The sequence below is a fragment of the Canis lupus genome, chromosome 6 (genome assembly GCF_011100685.1).
Source record: "Canis lupus familiaris isolate Mischka breed German Shepherd chromosome 6, alternate assembly UU_Cfam_GSD_1.0, whole genome shotgun sequence".
Taxonomy (NCBI): Eukaryota; Metazoa; Chordata; class Mammalia; order Carnivora; family Canidae; genus Canis; species Canis lupus.
Genome location: NC_049227.1, coordinates 72,317,855 through 72,337,343, shown reverse-complemented (window position 1 = coordinate 72,337,343; position 19,489 = coordinate 72,317,855). Strand labels below are relative to the sequence as shown.

General features: G+C 48.0%; 1 protein-coding gene across 1 annotated transcript in view; it reads right to left on the bottom strand.

Annotated features, from left to right (window-relative positions):
* Positions 1 to 3,737: 3,737 nt before the first annotated feature.
* The window catches only part of ERICH3 (glutamate rich 3), a 97,961-nt gene continuing 82,209 nt past the window's right edge, over positions 3,738 to 19,489 (bottom strand). The window contains exons 13-15 of the mRNA XM_038538958.1: positions 10,282 to 10,404; positions 5,264 to 6,602; positions 3,738 to 3,762 (exon numbers count right to left, since the gene is read on the bottom strand). Of these exons, the coding sequence (XP_038394886.1) occupies positions 3,738 to 3,762; positions 5,264 to 6,602; positions 10,282 to 10,404 (1,487 nt within the window). The remainder of the gene's footprint in view (positions 3,763 to 5,263; positions 6,603 to 10,281; positions 10,405 to 19,489) is intronic.

Genomic DNA, 19,489 nt, shown 5'->3' with positions numbered 1-19,489 from the left:
TTTAGTATCTTGGTATCTATTTACTATGCCTCTTGCTAGAACAGAGCGTGTGAGAAGAAAAAATATCAAGAGTTTGAGATCAGAAGACCTGAGACTGCCCATGATTGTGGACAGGCCACTTAACTTTATTGAGCTTTTATGTACTTATTTATGCAACGGTGATAGTTTTCCTCTCTGGCATTATCCCATGTATGGGAAAGACACGTACGAATGCAGACGTGTTTGAGTGTCGACGGGCAACACAAACAGCCCAATGAAACAAACTTTTTCTGCTTTACAAAGTTTAAATTCATAAGGAAAAGACAAAGATGATTTTCAAAGTGTAGTGTTATCTATAAGGAATCATTCACGTCTTATCTGTAAACATGTAGTTTGTTTAGGCTTTTAATAAGGAAACAAGGGGGGAAAATCAGTTCGCCGCACATACAACTAGTTGTATCGACATAGTATTTGCAGAGAAAGGAATCCATTTAATCAAAATATCACAACACTGAATTTCACACTTAAACCCACATGCAGATTGTAGGATTATGTTGCAGAATGTTTTGACGGAATGTGTTAAATATAAAAATAATTCAATGCAATTTCCATTTAGCACATTTGTTACAAGACTCATTCTTCAATGGAATTAACAAGTTTGCAATCTTTCTCCTAAGGTGCTCTGTGTTCAACGTGCCCTGTAGCATTGAGGTGGAGATGGGGGAACCAACACTGCAGAGCCCCACAGTGATGCGGCTCAGCAGTAAACGAAAGTGGATCAAATGCAGATGAAACCCACTCACAAAACCTAAGACCGACAGTGGAGATCAGCGGTGTGCTGAGTGGTGCTCCTCCTCGGTAGGGGGTGGGGCTGGGACATGTCATAAACACATCCTGACAGTCATAATGAAAATAAGCTTCATGTTGAATCCATCGCTTCTATAGTGAGTTCCCCTTCCCAGAGAGGGAGAAGAATAGAGACGCAGAGAAAGAAAGAGACAAACAGAGAAGCTTCACAGTGCTTCTGCAACCCATGTTCCAACTGAGACTAGTCCTCAGTACAATCCACCGTCCACAAGAGCAGTTCCAGACTTTAGAGTACATCAGAGTGACCAGGAGGGCTTGTTAAAACACCAACTGCCAGGCCCCGGCCACAGTTTCCAGTTTAATAGGTGTGACATGAGGGCGGGGCTTTGTATTTGGAACAGTTCCAGGTGATGCAGATGTCCTGTCAAGGGACCACATTTTGAGAACCACAGGTCCATTATATCTTTGACCATTCAAGGGCTCCCTTATTAAAATGAAATATACTTACCACGGTCATACACCTGGTCCCTAGAGGGCACAGGGTATAGGACAGTCAGCATAGATTATATGATGATTTAGGGCAGTGGTCCTCAATTTTAGCTACATAATTTTAAAAACAAACAAAAATAACCCAAAAACCAGAACACTTGATGTCTACACTCATCTAAAGCTAATCAAATCCAAATCTCTGCGGGAGACGGGGCCCGGGGTCCAATCATTCATGCCATGCTCCTCCCAAGTCTAATGTGTAGCCCAGTTGGAGAGTCACTGCTTTAGGAAATTTTGTTTCACCTCCTCTTGGGAGAAAAGATGGCCAAACATATGAGCCCTCTAGGGTACTGGTCTAGGAACAAAGACATTTTCCAAAGAAGAATCAGAATCCCCAGTGGGCACGCTGACGCACAACTACTTGTAATAATATCAACAGGTAATTTAGAAAGGGATTCTGAGTGTTGAGTTACAACGCCCTGCAAGGTTAGTTCACGAGTCTGAAATACCAGAACTTGGGAAGGTGAGCAGCACACTAACTTAATCCAAGCTGCTTTTCCACCAGATGACATCAACCAAAGAATCCAGAGTCTAGAACGTCGGGGCATGTGCCCACGTGCAAGGTTTACCTGCTATAATTACTGTGACTCATTTCAGTCGGCTAAATTATTTACTACTTTGATCTACATTTGAAAGGACCTATAAGTAAGGCCCTCAGGGACCAAGTGCCACAGACACTGATGACAACCTCAGAGAGCAAAACTACAGAAATAAACGGAGAAAACAAAGGCCATTTTGAAATAAGACTGCCACTTGACTCCTCTGGCATAAATAAGATGAATACATATTTCTAATATTTCTATGTGCCATAGAATCCCTTTCTGGAACCATTTACAGGGTTGCAGCAATCTTTAGCATCGAGTGTACACGGAAGGACCTTTAGAACTCATTTTTTAAAATTTTTTTTTTTTTTATTTATTTATGACAGTCACAGAGAGAGAGAGAGGCAGAGACACAGGCAGAGAGAGAAGCAGGCTCCATGCACCGGGAGCCCGACGTGGGATTCGATCCCGGGTCTCCAGGATCGCACCCTAGGCCAAAGGCAGGCGCCAAACCGCTGCGCCACCCAGGGATCCCCTAGAACTCATTTTTATAAACCAGGTCATTAAACCCCCAAGCCACAGACTTTAAATAAAAGTCTAAACATATGAAACCGGGCCTAATATCTGATTATAAATTAAAAAAAGATTTTAAACAAACCCCAGGTGTGAGGGCTGAGCCTTTCGGTGATCTTTGGTAAACGTCAAACACTTGAAAACTATCAATTTGATATGAGTAGAGACAGGTTGGCTATGTTGACTAGCAACAGCCTCACAGTCCCCCATTGGGAGCCGCTGCCCCCAGAGGGTCCTACAGGTCCAGCCAGCTCACACAAGCGCAGTGATTTAAAACAGAGGAAATCTAAAGTTCTAGTGAGATGCTTGGTGACTCTTTCTCCAGTCTCTAAGTCTTCCAGAAGACATCTTACAAATATCCTGAAAAATAATTTAAAAAAAAAAAAAAAAAAGGATAGAACGATGAGTAAAATCACGCAAGATAGTAGAAATTGGGCACTAAGCCTATGAGGGCATCGGGGAAATGGCAGGAAAACAGGAAATGCTAAAAATAATGTTGGCCCCTAGTTACCCTCTGCAATATTTTACAGATATTTTTTATGTGTATGTATTTTTTACTATTTTAACGTATTTTATCTTAGGTATGCATATATGAGGCTTCACGGACATTGCAGAAATGAGGGCAGAGAGCCCACTTCCAGGCAAACAGCCAGAGCCGTCCACTAAAAGGGAAATGACTTCGGGCAGAGCCTGGGTGGTCCCTGTGGCCCGTCCTGGCCTGGAGGCCGCGAAGGGGACCTGGACTCCCCCTCTGCAGAGAGGAGCTGGGGGTCGGGGTGTGGGGTGGGCAGGGGCAGGGGGCCCTGGAGCTCGGAGCGGCCACCCACTCACCTGGGGCTCTGAGCCCCGCCCGGCGTCAGGGGCGCGCTCCCGGCTGCCTCGCGTCCTCCCTGCAGCCCGCGGACCTCGCCGCTCCCGGGCCCCGCGCTGCCGCTCTCCGCGGTCCTGACCGGCTCCCCGGGGCCGCCGCCCCGCCCAGGCCTTCGGGCGCGCCCGCCTCCGGCCCGGGGCTGCCCTCGTCGCCCCCCGCCGCTGCCCCCCGCGGGGCTTCGGCGCCCGCGCCCCCGGGGTCCTGCGCGCCCGGCTCCGGGGGGTCCGGCGGGGGGCCCCCGCCCTCTGCGCCCGGAGCCCGCGCCCCGTCCGCCCCAAGGGACCCCGCGCCCCCTGCCCCCTCCCCCTCCGCCCCAAGGGGCGCTGCCCCCTCCACCCCCGCCCCGTCCGCCCCAAGGGACCCCGCGCCCCCCGCCCCCTCCCCCTCCTCCCCGCCCGGCCCCCCGCCCCTCCGCCCTAAGGGGCGCTGCGCCCTCCACCCCTGCCCCCTTCACCCCAAGAGGTGCTGCCCCCTCCGCCCCCCTCCCCCTCTGCCCCAAGAGGTGCTGCGCCCTCTGCCCCCTCCCCCTCCGCCTCCGCCCCAAGAGGCGCTGTGCCCTCCACCCCCGCCCCCTCTGCCCCAAGAGGCGCTGCGCTCTCCGCCCCCTCCCCCTCCGCTTTCGCCCCAAGGGGCGCTGTGCCCTCCGCCCCCTCCCCTTCCGCCCCAAGGGGCGTTGCGCCCTCCACCCCTGCCCTCTTCTCCCCAAGAGGCGCTGCACCCTCCGCCCTCTCCCCCTCCTCCCCGCCAGGCCCCGCGCCCTCCGCCCCTGCCCCCTCCTCAAGGGGCGCTGAGCCCCCCGCCCCCTCCCCCTCCTCCCCGCCGGGCCCCCCGACCTCCGCCTCAAGGGGCGCTGTTCCCTCCACCCCTGCCCTCTCCTCCTCAAGAGGCGCTACGCCCCCCTTCCCCTCTTCCTCCTCCCCGCGGGGCCCCCCGCCCTCCGCCCCAAGGGGTGCTGCCCCCTCCACCCCCGCCCACTCTGCCCCAAGGGGCGCTGAGCCCTCCACCCCTGTCCCCTCCGCTGCAAGGGGCGCTGCGCCCTCTGCGTCCGGTGCCCGAACCCCCGCCCCCTCCTCCCCAAGGGGCGCTGCGCCCTCCGCCCCCTCCCCCTCCTCCCCGTCGGGCCCCGCGCCCTCCGTCCCTACTCCCTCCGCCCCAAGGGGCGCTGTGCCCTCAACGTCGGGAGCCCGCGCCCCCACCCCCTCCTCCCCAAGGGGCCCCGCGCCCTCCGCCCCTGTTCCCTCCGCTGCAAGGGGCGCTGCGCCCTCTGCATCCGGTGCCCGCGCCTCCGCCCCCTCCTCCCCAAGGGGCGCTGCTCCCGCCGCGCTCCGGCCCCCCCGCCCCCTCCTCCCCGCCCTGCCCCGCGGCCCCCACCCGCAACCCCTCCTCCCCGCGGGGCTCTGAGCCTTTGGCGTCGGGTGTCCTCACCCCTGCCCCCTCCTCCCCGCGGTGCCCGGCGCTCCCCGCCCGCGCCCCCGCCCCCTCCTCTCCGCCGGGCCCCGTGCCCTCCGCCCCTGCGCTCTCCTCCCTCGCCCCCTCCTCCTCCCCAAGGGGCGCTGCGCCCTCCGCCCCCGTCCCCTCCTCCTCCCCAAGGGGCGCTGCGCCCTCCTCCCCCGCCCTCTCCTCCTCCCCAAGGGGCGCTGCGCCCTCCTCCCCCGCCCCCTCCTCCTCCCCAAGGGGCGCTGCGCCCTCCTCCCCCGCCCTCTCCTCCTCCCCAAGGGGCGCTGCGCCCTCCTCCCCCGTCCCCTCCTCCTCCCCAAGGGGCGCTGCGCCCTCCGCCCCCGCCCTCTCCTCCTCCCCAAGGGGCGCTGCGCCCTCCTCCCCCGCCCCCTCCTCCTCCCCAAGGGGCGCTGCGCCCTCCTCCGCCCCCCGCTCCCCGCCGGGCCCCTCCGCCCCCTCCCCCGCGCCCTCCGCCCGCCGCCCGGGCCGCTGCTCCCCTCCGTGCCAGGTGTCCGTGCCAGCCGCGCCCGGCGGGGAGGCGCCCTCCTTGGCCCCTGCCTGCCCCTCCGCTGGCTTCAAATCCGCCACCGCCTGCGTCTCGGGTGCCGCCAGGCCTGCCGCCCGCCCTCCGGCCTGGAGTCCTCCCCGGGGGCTCCCGCCGCGCTCCGGGCCCCCCGCGCCCAGCACGGTGGTCGCAGCGCGCCCCGCGTCCTGGCCCGGGGCCCCGGACAGAGCGCCTCCGCTCAGCCTGCCCCCCGCCGCCGTAGGGCCCCCCGCCGAGACGCCCTGTGGGGCCCCCGCGCTGAGCCCCGCTCCTTCGGGCCCCGGGGCCTGTCCCGCTCCCGCCCGAGCTCCCGGCACCGCCGCGCGCTCCGGGTCGGGGTCCTGCCCCGGGTCGGCCTCGGGCCCCCCGGGAAGCAGCTCCGCTCTGCCCCGGCGCCGCGCGCCCCCCGCTTCGCTGGGCGTCTCCCCTCCGTCCCGCGGCCGCGCCCCTGCAGGCGCCCCTGCGCTCGCGGCCGCCGGCCCTCCCCTCCCCGCGCCGCCTCCCGGGGGCCCCGCGGGGGCTCGGCCCTCGGCGTCCCGCTCCGTGTCCCTCGGGGAGCCTGGCGCCTCTTCCCCAGGCCTCGCTTCCTCCCCGGACCCCTGCTCCTCCCCGTCAAGCCCGCGCGCTCCCGGGAGGTCGGGGCCCGGGCGGGCAGCTGCCCTGGGGGCGCCTTGCGGGGCGGAGGTGCCGCTGGCCGGTCCCCCGCTCGCCCCCGGAGCCGCTGGCCGCCCAGCCCCCGCGCGCCCCGCCGCCCCCGGTTCCTCCGCGCCCGCGGTCCCAGCCCCCCGGGGCTCCCGCGCTGCAAGCCCGGCCTCAGCCTCCCCCTCCTGCGTCTGCAGCTCCGGGGGCCGCAAGGCCGGCTCTTGGGGAGCCTCCCCTCCCCCCGCACCTCCGCGGGGGGCTCCGGCAGCCCCTTCTCCCCCGGGGCCTAGCTCCACTGTAGCCGGCCTGGGATCCTCTGCTGCTCCGGCCGCAGGTGCTGGGCCCCGAGGGCTGGCCCTTCCCTCCGCCCGCTGTCCCCCCGCAGCGGCCGGGGGCTTCTGCGCCCCCCGGAGGGCCTCCCCGACCCCTGCTCCCCCCCGCAGTGCTGCATCCTCCTCCTCTTGCGTCGCGGTCCCATCGGCATCCCGGTGCGCATCCCGGTGAGCATCCCGGTGAGCATCCCTGCGCGGCGCCAGCGCCTCTTCTTTGGCCGCTGCTTCCTTCCCCCGCGGGGACGCGTCCCATGCACCTGCCTCGGCGGCCCCGGTGCTTGAGTGCAGCGGCGCCCCGGCCTCCAACCCGAAAGTCCTGTCGGGTGCTACAAAATGAGGTCGGAAAGCGGGGTTACTTAGGCCAAAGCCCGCGGGGAGGGGGGGGGATGCTCTGTGTAACCCCCTGTGGGGCACGTGCGCTATCAAGCTGCTGATGCTATACACCCAGCAAGGCCTCGACTCTGACGCCATCGCCTCCATGGTTCATGGTTCAATAACGGCCTTCGTGATGAAAAGAGGGGCCCTCAATTTAAAGGACGCCTATTAAAGGAAAACTGAACATCAGAACCCTCAGAAACAAAATCTCCACACCATTCCCCCCCTTTCTCTCTCTCTCTCCCTCTCTCTCTCTCTCTCTCTCTCTCACACACACACACACTGCCTACTTTCATTTGAAATATTAGGACTTGCAGAAAAAAAATTATGTAATAAAAAGACCCAGTGTTTCATCTTCTTAGAAATCGCCGCGCCCTATAGCATCGCAGTGTGTGCGGCCTCAGCCTGTGCTGCTCGCACCTGTGGGCGCAGTCAGCCGCGCACTCACAATGCGGTGGGAGCTGATTATTACCCGACCCATTACTCCCACATGGTAAAGCTGCTCTACCTAGATTTAGTCATCAAATAACTTCGTAGCTCAAGGTAAGACTTTTCACGAAAGACACCAATTTGTATCCCAGGTCAGGATACCTCCGGTCTGTGTTCAGAAACCGTTTTTGCCTTTGGCAAAACAGGATCACAGAACAAGACAGGACTTTGTAGTCTGGGACAAATTTCAACATAAATAACCTTCTTGAAGTATTTCCTAAGTTCTCATCTCTAATTCCCTGGCAAATCTGGGTGTCCTAGCCACCGTACTTTAATAAATCTAAGCTCAATATGTTTCTTCAAGCTTCAAATGCATTTCTTATTATTTAACAAATACATGCATTTCCGGTGAAGTGACCTGTGCAAAATAAGTAAAAGGATGTCATGTCAAATACCCAAAGCACTTAGCTTTTCCAACTGGAGAATAATACTTAGGGAGATAGGAACTCCTAAACTGGCCGTCTTAATAATTTCCCTATCAATTGAATCTTTCTCACTTATCGAAGACGCTAGGCGTTACCGTACCAGTGTGCCAACCTCCAAATTATGGAAATTTATCCAGTAGGCAAATGTGTCTTCCTCGTATTTTTTATTGCCCATCTTTTTGGCCAGCCTCACCGTCTGCCTCATTACCAAGGACCTACCAGAAATGTAAAGCCCCGGTCTTACGTCCCCCCCTGTCCTGATACCCCGTCCAGGACCGTCTCCTCACTGCATTTCCCCTCCTCCCACAAACTACAACTGCCCTTTGTTGCATCCCCTTGGTCTTTTGCCAGCTATCACAATAAACCGTTTGTGAAGTAAGGCAGTAATAGCTGATATTCCATTTCCCCTAACAAATATACTTGGAAGGTAACTTTTGATGACTTCTTCCAAAGAGGTAACAGAAATTTCAGGCCTATCAATAAGGTGGGTGTTGACTTTTATACGTGGTCCTCTGCATATCACAGCAGTTATTTACTAAATTGTTCCTACAAGCTGCCAGAGGGAAAGGTAGGGCCAAATGTTCATTCAGGGAACATGTAGCCAATTCACCTGAAAGAATTTTACTTCATTATTCATATTTCACTTCATCGGTCCACAGTATCTCATTACGGATTATTACTGGGTTTAAAACAAAATTAAATTAAAGCAGTGTCAAGTCTCTTTAATAGTATATGTGTTGCTATTCAAATTCCTGCATAAAAGTATATTAAAAAGTCAGTTATGAAAAACATTTAAATAAAGTCCTCTGTTTTGCTAAGCTGGCCCTTAAATTTATGGATTAATTAAAGAACATTAAGGAAAATGGGGGAATAAAACTGCCTACCCACCATATAATAATGTACTGTGCCTAAATTCTAGGAGAGAAGGGGCCAGTGGCGTCCAGCTGAGCTATTCTAGGAACACACACGCCACGGGGGAGTCAGACGTTCCTGAAGTAAGGGGGAGGAGTAATGGAACCTTTCTCAGAAGTATGAGTATGAAACATGACATTTTTTTTTTATCGTAACTATGGGCTTTTGCAGGCAGGAAATGAATCTAAGACAGCAAGCGAGGGGTGCCTGGGTAGCTCAGTCAGCTGGGCATCTGCCTTCCCTCAGGTCTTGATCTCAGGGTCCTGGGATCGAGTCCTGCAGCAGGCTCCCTGCTCAGTAGAGTCTGCTTCTCCCTCTCCCTCTGCCCCTACCCCTACTCATGCTCCCTCACTCCCTCCCTCTCTCTCTCTCTCTCAAATTAATTAATTAATTAATTAATTAATAAAAATTTTAAAAAGCAGCAAGTGATATTCACAACTGGAGGCAATTTGCTTTGGTGAAGTGAGTGTGTACTTAGGGAGTCAGATGGAGCTGGCTGAACTTGGGAAACAATACCTCTCTGAGCCTTCATTCTTTTATCGGTAAAATGGGGACAGAAATGCTTGACTCACACAATCCTTGTGATAGTAAACCACAAAATGCTTCGCACGGTCCCTGGCACATAGAAGGCCCTAGCAAGTCTTTCTTCCATACCTCCCTTCTGCTGTTTACCATAAATGATATGTTCTTGATTGAATCAGATTTCGTCAGTAACAACTACTATGAGGGCATTGCAGAATGTTCGGGAGGTACACTGGAGCTCCTCCGGTGGAACGCTCACCACAGAAGATTTGGATTCCCTAAGCAGTCAGGCTCCCCCTCCCATAACTCGTCTGTCTACTTCACGTTCAAATGCCACCGGGCCCTCTCCACACTGCCCAGGGGGAGCTCGAGCTCAGGGAGCCAACCTAAGTGCATAGATTCTGGCTTCTATTTATTGTAACAACAAGTCCTTTTTCTCTGACCCAGGAGTCTTGTGTCTTCTGCTCAGACTATGAAACTGTGGATGGCAACCTTGTTTGCTTGAAAACAGGGTAAAATCTCAAATACCTCACAGCGCTTAATGACTGTCATTAAAAATTAGAGGTAGGGGTAATGCGACCATATGAAGAACAAAATGAATACCCCCCCCCCATATACACACACATATATTTAAATCAGGGCAGTTTTAAAAATCCCTCTACTAAATATGGGGAGACCTGATTTATAGAACACAGGGTGTTGGACCCGATGTGTGTGAGTCATGGTCTGCTGAGTCACTCTTAACTGGCAATCTTGCAGCTGGAATACTCATCACCAAGAGCCAGGTCATATGCTGATGGCAGTGAATTCTTCCCTAATTTTAAAAAATAATAATAATGAGTTCAAATAAACCATTGTGAAATGTGCCTTGGCTCTCCCTGTCTCCAGGGGGTCAGGTAGGCGGATCCTCCCACGTACTCAACTAACTGGGTGGCCGCCGATGAGGTGAGACTGATCTGAAAATCCCCATCAATATTTCTTTTATATTCTTTTTTTTTTTCTTTTTTTTTTTATTTATTTCTTTTATATTCTAAAGTCCCTTTTTTTCCTCCAATCTAGGCATTAATATATTCAAAAAAGAATAATAACATTCATATCTGATGTCAGCTTCAAAGCTCCCCTTAAGGCCTCTCAGGCACCTTCTGCCATCAAAGTCATTAGCTGAAAAGAAAATAAAGGTGGAAGGAGGAGGAAACAAGGGTGGGAAGATGGAAGATGGAAACGGGGCTGTCTTTTGCAGAGGATTTCTAAAGGTCTTCCCGAGGTAGTGACGTGCCCTTACCTGCACCTGCGTCAATCTCCGGCTTCCCCGAGTGCTTCTCCTCTTCTGTGCTGCTAACACCAGACTCGGTGTCATAGTGGCAGCGGCAGCCAGGTTCCACAGCTCCAGCTGCAATCTGTCCAACTGATTGGAGATCATATGAAATATCAAAAGGCATAAAAACAGGTCATGGGAACATTGCTGAGCTATTTCACATCATGTCAGCAAGCGGGGTTAATTTTAAAGTATTCACATTAAGATGTGACCTTGTTTTTAAAATCGGTTAAGATTAAATTGCTTCCAAGCCGCGATTTCAAAAAGGCAGACACAATGGGAGATCATGAAGTAAAGAGATCCATGCAAAGAAATACTTTTAAAAGACAACAGCCAGAAGCAGTGACAGAGTAGCCAAAGCACATGCAATGAAATGCCTGAAAACGAGGCTTAGTTGCCTTTTCCTTTCTAGAAACACGCGTTACGGCTTTATAACGCCAGTCATCCCATCCCTGCTTTTTGAGATTGTTAAAACCACCAGAGCTGACTATACTATGAGCATTTCATCCATTAGTAGATTTTGGTGATTCGAACCCACTACTCACTCCGTGTGGACGGAGGAAAAAAGTGAGTGCGCGGTTCCTATACATCGGACAGTGAAAGCGGTTGTAGAAATTCCTCTTATCTGCAGTTGACAATCAGCCATGGAACTTGAGAAACACAATGACCTAAGTTCGAAGTCCCGTACTCCACACTAACTGTGTCACCTTCGGTAAGTTCTTTGACCTAAGCCTAAGCCTCAGTTTACCCATCTCTCTTAAAAAGCTATCTACTCAGTGCTTATTGGAAGGATTAAGTAATACGCGTACAACATGGTCATCTTTCGCTCATTAGCAGATGCCTACGCACTTGATAAACAATAGCTGTGACGATGGTGAGCACGTTGATTAGAAGTAGTATCACCCAGTCTGGTATGACTATAGGCAACACTGTAATATCAATTAAATTTGTCTTTAATTTCTGACATGTCCCGCCTACATCTCTTACCCACTGTCTGATGATCCATGTGCCATTTTTGCCACCTTCTGACTAATTAAAGCTCATTTGAATAACGTAGACCCAGATCTGCCCTCCCAGATAAGAGTAGCTACAATAAAATACCCTTTCTTTGTCTTCCTCCTTCCCTCTATCCCCCCTTTTCTTCCTTCCTTCCCTCTCTCTCTCTCTTTTTTTTCCTCTTTCCTCTCACATATTCTGATTCAGTTGATCCAAAGACTACTTGGAGAAAAACAGAACCAGAATGTGATCTCTCGCTCACTGTAAGGTGACTTGCTAAGGGGTAATTAGTTACTTACTGATCCATCTGTGTTTGGAAGCAAATAGTGAAATGTCTGCTTCATGTGGCTTTTGGGGGAAAAAATGGAAATGACTTAACTTTATTAATCTTAAGAGAAAAAAAACATGGAAATGAAAAGAGGTACGTCAAATAGTTCAAATGTATACTTTGTGAACATCAATTTTCCTCATTCATCCAATAACCAAATTTAAAAAAAAAGACTTTTACAATAATATAGTTTAGAGATGACATCAACTCATGATAACTAGATTATCACTGGGTTTGCTATCAGTAGCCTTTATTTTAGGAACTTTATAAACATCATACATATAAGTTAAATCTCATCTTGCCCGGCTGTAATAATGTTGTCAATATATAATTAGTGAGTTTAAATAAGCAGCGTTTTGGGTCCTTGTGTATAAATCTGCTTGGCTGATTGAGCAATAGAAATCCCAAAGACAATAGGACAGGGGGACGGGAGCAAATCTGATTTCACAGCAATTATTTGAAGTTTTGTTTCATCAGAGCCAATGAAACATCTGGGTTTTTTTTCTGAGTAGCCCATAGACTATAAGTAAATATGGCTTATTATACAGATATTGAATCATTATGTTATACACTTAAAAAAATATCATGTACATCAATTATACCTCAATAAGCTTTTTTAAAGAACTATAGTTTGCAATAATAATAACAAACAATAATTAAAATAAACAGCAGCTATTGAACCAAAGACCATTCTAAGAAGCCAAATGGTACTAGCATAATTTGGAAATTACAACTCACTCGGAATGGACAGTGAAGCCTGTAGTCCCTCTGTCTCAGGACTGTCATCACCACCTGGCCACGTCTGCTGGCTTGCCCCTGGAGGGTTAGGCTTTGGAAGTAGATGAAAAGGCTTTTGGAAGTAGATACACAGTTAGGTGTTGCCTGCTTCAGATTCAGCCAGACTGGGACCCTGGCCTGAGCATCAAGCACTTATTAGGTACGAGACCAGAAAAGGCCTCACTTGGTCATTATTTTTCTCAGGTGATCTGAAACTAAAACTTAAAAGCAAGAAGTTGGCCAGGGTCTAACCTTGAGGGTTTCCACCTACAGGAGAGGAGGATGGTGCCTGCTGAGCCCGGCACCAGCAATGTGATGTGTCACTTTGTGTCCTTAACTACTTAGCCCTTCACCCCCTGAGGCCGCGCTCCTTCCCTCTCTATAAAGATGACCATTAAAAGCAAAGGTGGTTGTCAGTTCTCACAGTCTTCAAAGCAAAACGGAAGAGCCTCGCACACAGAATGTCTTAGATTGGTACCTTTTCCACTCCAATGATATGGAATATTCTAAGATGGTTTTTAAATGCCAAAATATTATCTGATAATGTTAGCTTTTTAATTATGAAAACAAACATTTTAAAGTAATATATATATAGTGCATTCCCTAAATAGGGAAATAGTACAGATTCTTACCTAAAGCTTTTGAAGATTATAAAGTGCAAAAGATAAAACAAAAACATCCTATTTTCACCACTCAGAACTACTGGTTAACATTTGGGTGAATCTCTACGTATCTTTTTCACTCTCCTCTTAGTATACATAGCATTTTGTACCCCATTCTACTCATTTAGCAATATATTGTGACTACTTCCACATATCATTAAATAAAAAATGATTCTTCAGTAACTACATTGGCTGTTCTAATAAGTTTTTACTAAAATTTGGTCAGCCAATTGCCTGATGTTGAATATTGAGTTATTTCCATTTATGTGTGTGTGTGTGTGAAAGAGAGAGAGAGAGAGAGAGAGAGAGAGAGAGATTATACAGCTATTTTAAATACTACTTATAATCATTTTTGTATTTTGTATTTTTTTGTATTTTGTATTTTGTATTTTTTTCTGACTATTCCCTTAGGGCAAATTCCTGGAGAATTGCAGTTTTAAGGAGCTTATTTTTAGAAGCTTTTGAGATATATATATACATACATCATATGTATATGATATATATATAATATACAGGATAACATACAATGTCTATGATATATATCTATATATATATCTTCTTCAGAAAAAATATATATATTCTTCAGAAAAAGGACGTATCAACGATTTCACCCGTAATGATGGAAGACTGTATATCCCTGTGCTTTTCCCACAAAATCACAACTTCCACCAATTCTTTCTATAGTTGATAATTTCGTAACTGAAAACTGGTGGCAAGGATAGAGTTTTCAATATTAGTAGGCAAGCTTTCTAAATTCCTTCCCTTTTCTCTGTTTTGAAACAAGACAAACTGACCCCATCTCGAATCCTACTAACGATCCCAAGCAATTCAGTATCAGGAGAAAGCTGTGCCAAGAACCTCTCTTCTGAATTTCAGGAATGTAGGGAGCCTGGAAGGGCAGAGGAAAGGTCTACCCCAAGTTCCCAGTGACCTTGAACACCATGCATTTGATCTGATCACTCTGCGTGGAGCCAGTGACCTTCCCAGCAAGTCCCCGTGACAAACTTCACCAGTAACACCGTCTACCTAGGCGGTGCAGACGCTCCTGCGTTACCCCCGTCGTGGACTCATGGCCCACGCAAACCCGGGATTGATTACAAACTCCAGCTGCAGGGAGCTAAAGTCTACCCTCCACACAGCACAGAATAGTGTACAATCGTCTTTCTAAAACTTTCAGGTCATGTCATTTGTAGGCTCAGACCTTTCCAGCAGTTTCCTAGCTCAGAATAAAATCCTCTCTGTGGCCTACAGGTTCTCCCCCTCGGCCTCATCTTCCACCACTTTCTGGTTCCGCTGCTCTTTGCTGCTCACACTGGCCTCCTTTCCAGATCCTTCACTCAGCAACTAAGCATCCGGTGTAGAGTCCTTGCATTTGCTCTTTCTCCCGCTTCCTGCACTCTTCCTTCAGAAGGCAGTGGCTTCAGGTCTCTGTTCAAACGTCCCCTCATCCGACAGGCCATCCCTAAAACACCACCCCTGCCTCAAACCATGACTCTGTCCTCTTACCCTGATTTATTTTTCTCCTACACTTAATCTGGAATACCCCATCCCCTGTTTATTTTTCACTTGTTAGGCCCATCTCTCCCTAGAACGCAGACTCCCACACAGGCAGGGGCTTCATGATGTTCACCCTCGGTACCAGGTCGCATAAAGCAGATAACCAGAAACTATTTCTTGGCAGAAATCACTACGTGCTTTCACGATTCATCCAGAAATTATATTCGGACTGCCACTCACAACACGTGATGGTCTGGTTCTCCCATCAGGGCCATCTGACTTGCCTGCCTGGCGATCAAACCGCCTAGGACTTGAGCCGCTACGTCACTTAGGTTTCTATGACCTGGCCAAGCACTCTGACGTCTTCTCCTTCACATATACACGATGTCTGCTCTCATAGACATTGTACGTTATCCCGTATATTAATAATACTCTGTTCTTAATGTTTTATTTATATTCATAATGCATAAATTACATTAACTTCACATATTAGTCTCCCTAAATTGTTCCACTATTAGAGCTTAAAGCAAAGATCGTGTCACAGGGCGTTAAGACGGCTTAAACGGAAAATAACAGAGAAAAATAAACGCATTACAATCACACCATGTATGCCCTATCATACTGAACTCCCTCCCAAGGACAGGGTCCCACTGCAGCCGGCAATTATAATCTACTTTATCCGCTTCACTGTGTACATCACATCTTTTGTATCAATGCACCTGATGTGACGGTGGACTGGACAAAGCCCAAATAAGTGAGACTTATTATAAAATACAAGGAAGATATCACCTTATCAATCTGAAAGGTACAAAGGTATTGAATACAGAACTTTACTCCTTTATCCACTGCTATGATCTTAAGTGAAAACAATTCAGATGAAGTTGCATTAGTTTGGACGCTACGAAACATCGTTAACGAAGTGTAATTTTCCGGCCCACAGACCTATTCCTAACATAATCACAGTTCAGAATTCAGCACCGGACAGATAGGGAGATAATCTTCTACACATTATCTCAGCCCCCATTTTGACCTACGATTCTAATCAGAGATCTAAGTAAAATAATACACATTTCACTCTTTACCGTGCCTGCTGACCTAATTTACATAAGCTGTGTTTTGCAGCAGGGTCACCTACATGACCTTCACTTCACTTTGGTTCCGTCCCTCTCTCCCTTTGAGCCACGTAGCTGAAGACTCAATTAAGAAAGAGGAACTAGCCATAACCTCTTTGCTTGGAATCAGACAAGACCTGTTTAATTGATCTAAAATTTTCTTAGAAACATTTAGTCCTATAAAGGCTTTGAGACTACTTATGACTTCTTTAATCTATTATTTTAAGTATTTACAAATTTGTTGTTACAGTTCCTTGAATATACTTAAAAAATCAGCACTCAGGAGTTATAATCTGTGTAGTATTAATCCTTCTACATCAACCTGAACATTTTACATGTTTTTTAAAAATCTGTTGTTTTATTTTCCACTGTACTTTTTTTTAAGATTTTATTTATTTATTCATCAGAGACACAGAGAGGCAGAGACCCAGGCAGAGGGAGAAGCAGGCTCCCTGCAGGGAGCCCGACGTGGGACTCGATCCTGGGTCTCCAGGATCACACCTGAGTCCAAGGCAGACGCTCAACCACTGAGCCCCCCGGGTGCCCCTCCACTGTACTTTATTCCCTCTGCCTCTGGGCCTCCATCCATAACCCAGAAGTTTTGTTCTTTTGTAGAAGATGAGTCATAGAACAAATCTATGAGTTCTTGCACAGAAAGCAACATATTTTTAAGAAAATTTGCAAAGTTCTAAAAGAGAGCAATAGCAATACTAAAGCAATACAGTGGAATACTAAGCACAGTAAATGAGAATAGAGTACAGTTGACAGGAAAAGGTATTGGAAGCTACAGAAATAAGTGAAAGAAAGGCAAGTTGTAAAACAAAATGTATCATGTTTCCATCTGTCTATAAAAATAATATATATGTATATGTAATATAGGAATACATTTATACAAGTGTGCAGAGAGAAATTTTTCTGGAATCGAGCCTAAAAAATATTCTCCTCAGTTGTGATGATGCTGTTGTGTGGGGAAGAGTAGAGGTGGGGCAAGGAAGACTAGCTTTCTTTTCATTCTCTCTGTTCTGTATTGTTTAAACTTTTCAACCAATCCTTCGTAAGAAAAAAAAATTATCTGAAGCCTTAAAACGTGATCTAGAAATTATACTCTTTGGAACTTAGCCTAAGAAAATAATTATAGATTTTAAATTACCTTAGGTAATAGGATAACAGAGTACTATTAGTAATAGTGAAAATAGGGGAAATATAAATATCAATAATAGGGGAATGGTTCCATTATAAGAAAACCACAGAATGCGAACAACACACAGACATCGAACTTATTTATAAAGAGTACATAAGAACATAAAAATGCTTATGGTATAACAATGAGAATAAAAAGCAGGACACAACATTCTATAAAAAATAGGATAACCTAACTTTTGTAAACACTAAGTATAGAAATAAAAAACCTGACCAAATGTTGAAGGTGATTTTTGTGTGTGGGCTAAATCTGTGGGGAATTTTTTAAAAATCTACTCTTCTTTAGTTTCTGACTCCTATTTCATGTTATGTTGTAAGCTGTTAAAGAAACATAAACACGGGCAGCCTGGGTGGCTCAGTGGTTTCGCTCCGCCTTCAGCCCAGGGCCTGATCCTGGAGACCCAGGATCGAGTCCCACGTCGTGCTCCCTGCATGGAGCCTGCTTCTCCCTCTGCCTGTGTCTCTGCCCCTCTTTCTCTGTGCCTCTCAGGAATAAATAAATAAAATCTTAAAAAAAAAAAAAAAAAGAAGCAAACACTCACTAAGAGACCTGGTACATTTATTAAAGCTTAAGAAAGATTAAAAAGTCACAAACCTTGCCTTCTAGTGTTGAACTTGCCTTAATAAAAAGATAACAGAATGCTTTAGAATTATAGATGTTATCAAGTCAAGAACATAGACGTCCCGTAATATAGAAGAAAAATGATAAACTTACGCACTTTTTATTTCACACATCCAGAGAAAACCACCTCACTGTCTCCCAAGCGGCAGGATCCTAGTCCAATGCTTCTACTGTTCCATCCGTCACCTAAATACAGCCTACGTCACATGCATCTTACTTCACAAAAAGATGTCTATGTCACAAGTCCAGGTAAACAATCTAGTTTTCTGATGTGGAAGTAAAAGAAATGATAATGTCACTGTTACAACTGAACTTTAACATCTCTACCTTTTTTGAGCAGCAGCTTGCCAAATCGTACAAATTCCCTATATTGTACATGTATGTTCCAGAACCAAACAATAAGATCCAGGATCAAAGATTTGAATCAGGGACATCTGGGTGGCTCAGTGGTTGACCGTCTGCCCTTGGCTCAAGGCGTGACTCTGGGGTCCTGGGATCGGGTCCCACATCGGGCTCCCTGCATGGAGCCCACTTCTCCCTCTGCCTGTGTCTCTGCCTCTCTCTCTGTGTCTCTTATGAATAAATAAATCTTTAAAAAAAAAAGACTTGATTTATTTTATAAACGGATTTCTAATATATTTTAACAAGAAACTTAACTCATGTATGGAAAAATCATTTGGACAAATCTCAGAGGTCTTTAATCCCAGAGCAGAAGTTGGCAAACTTTTTCTATTACGGGTCAGATAGTGAATTCTCAGGGCTTTGTGAGCTACAAGGTCTCTGCTGCAAACACTCAACTCTGCCCTTGCAAGACAAAAGCGATCATTAATATAATATGTAAACAAATGAGCATGGCTCTGTTCCAGTAAAACTTTATTTCCTGACACTGAAATTTGAATTTAATTTGTTCACATCACCACATATTATTCTTTTGATTTGAAAGAATTAATAAGATAGATAAACCATTAGCCAGCCTTATTAAAAAGAATAGAGAGAAGACTCAAACTGATTTTTCAAATCATTAAAAAAAAATTTAAAAACAACAAATTTCAAAAACATTCTTAGGTCACAGGCAAGGAGGAAGAAGGAGGAGGGGAAGAAGAAAGAAGAAGAAGAAGAAGGAAGAAGAAGAAGAAAACAAACAGAAGAAGAAGAACCAAGAAGAAGAATAAGAATAAAGAGAATAAGAAGAAGAATAAGAGAAGAAAGCACTACTACAACATACCAACCCCACTAACTCCTCCCTCCACATACCTCACCACACAGAATCCTACACCCACCTGCACACAGACATCACTGAAGAAAACAAGGAAGGAAAAAGAAAAGGAGGCAGGCCAGATTGTGCCAGTGGTTCAAAGTTTGTCAAAGTGTGCGCTCCAGCTTTTAAGATCCTAAAAAAAAAAATAAAGTTAGAGACATTAAAAGTATTCCTAAGTTTTAAAACAAATGATTTTAGAATATCAAATTGTGAAAACAGATTTTTATCTTGGAATCAAGAATGCCCACCGTATCGGCAGGGGAGACCAATGAGAGAGAACAGGGAAAGGACACGAGTTACAGGGTACAGGATGCTATGTGAGAGCCCAATGTCTGGCAGGCATGGCTGTCCACAGGGCACAACACGGTCCTTTAACTGTCCCCCTAAAGTTGAGAAACGCATCAGACCTTCCACTCGCCTAAGGTCCTGCAACCTGATGCTTGCAGGACACTCTTCATCTGCCCGTGTCAATAGGAACTGTCCTGCATACTCACCCAGGGACCACTGGGTCAGGGGGTCACTCAGTTTCAGAGAAGAACTCAAAGTCAAGTTGGGAGTTTTCTATGAAACTGTCATATTTTTATCTAAATTTAAATTCCCATTGCCCAGATACAATAGAAAATCTTTAAAGACTGGCGCCGCCCTGCTCGAATTCAAATCCTACGGATGCTTCTCATGAGCTATATAATCTCGACAACTTACGGAACCTCTCTGAGCCACAAT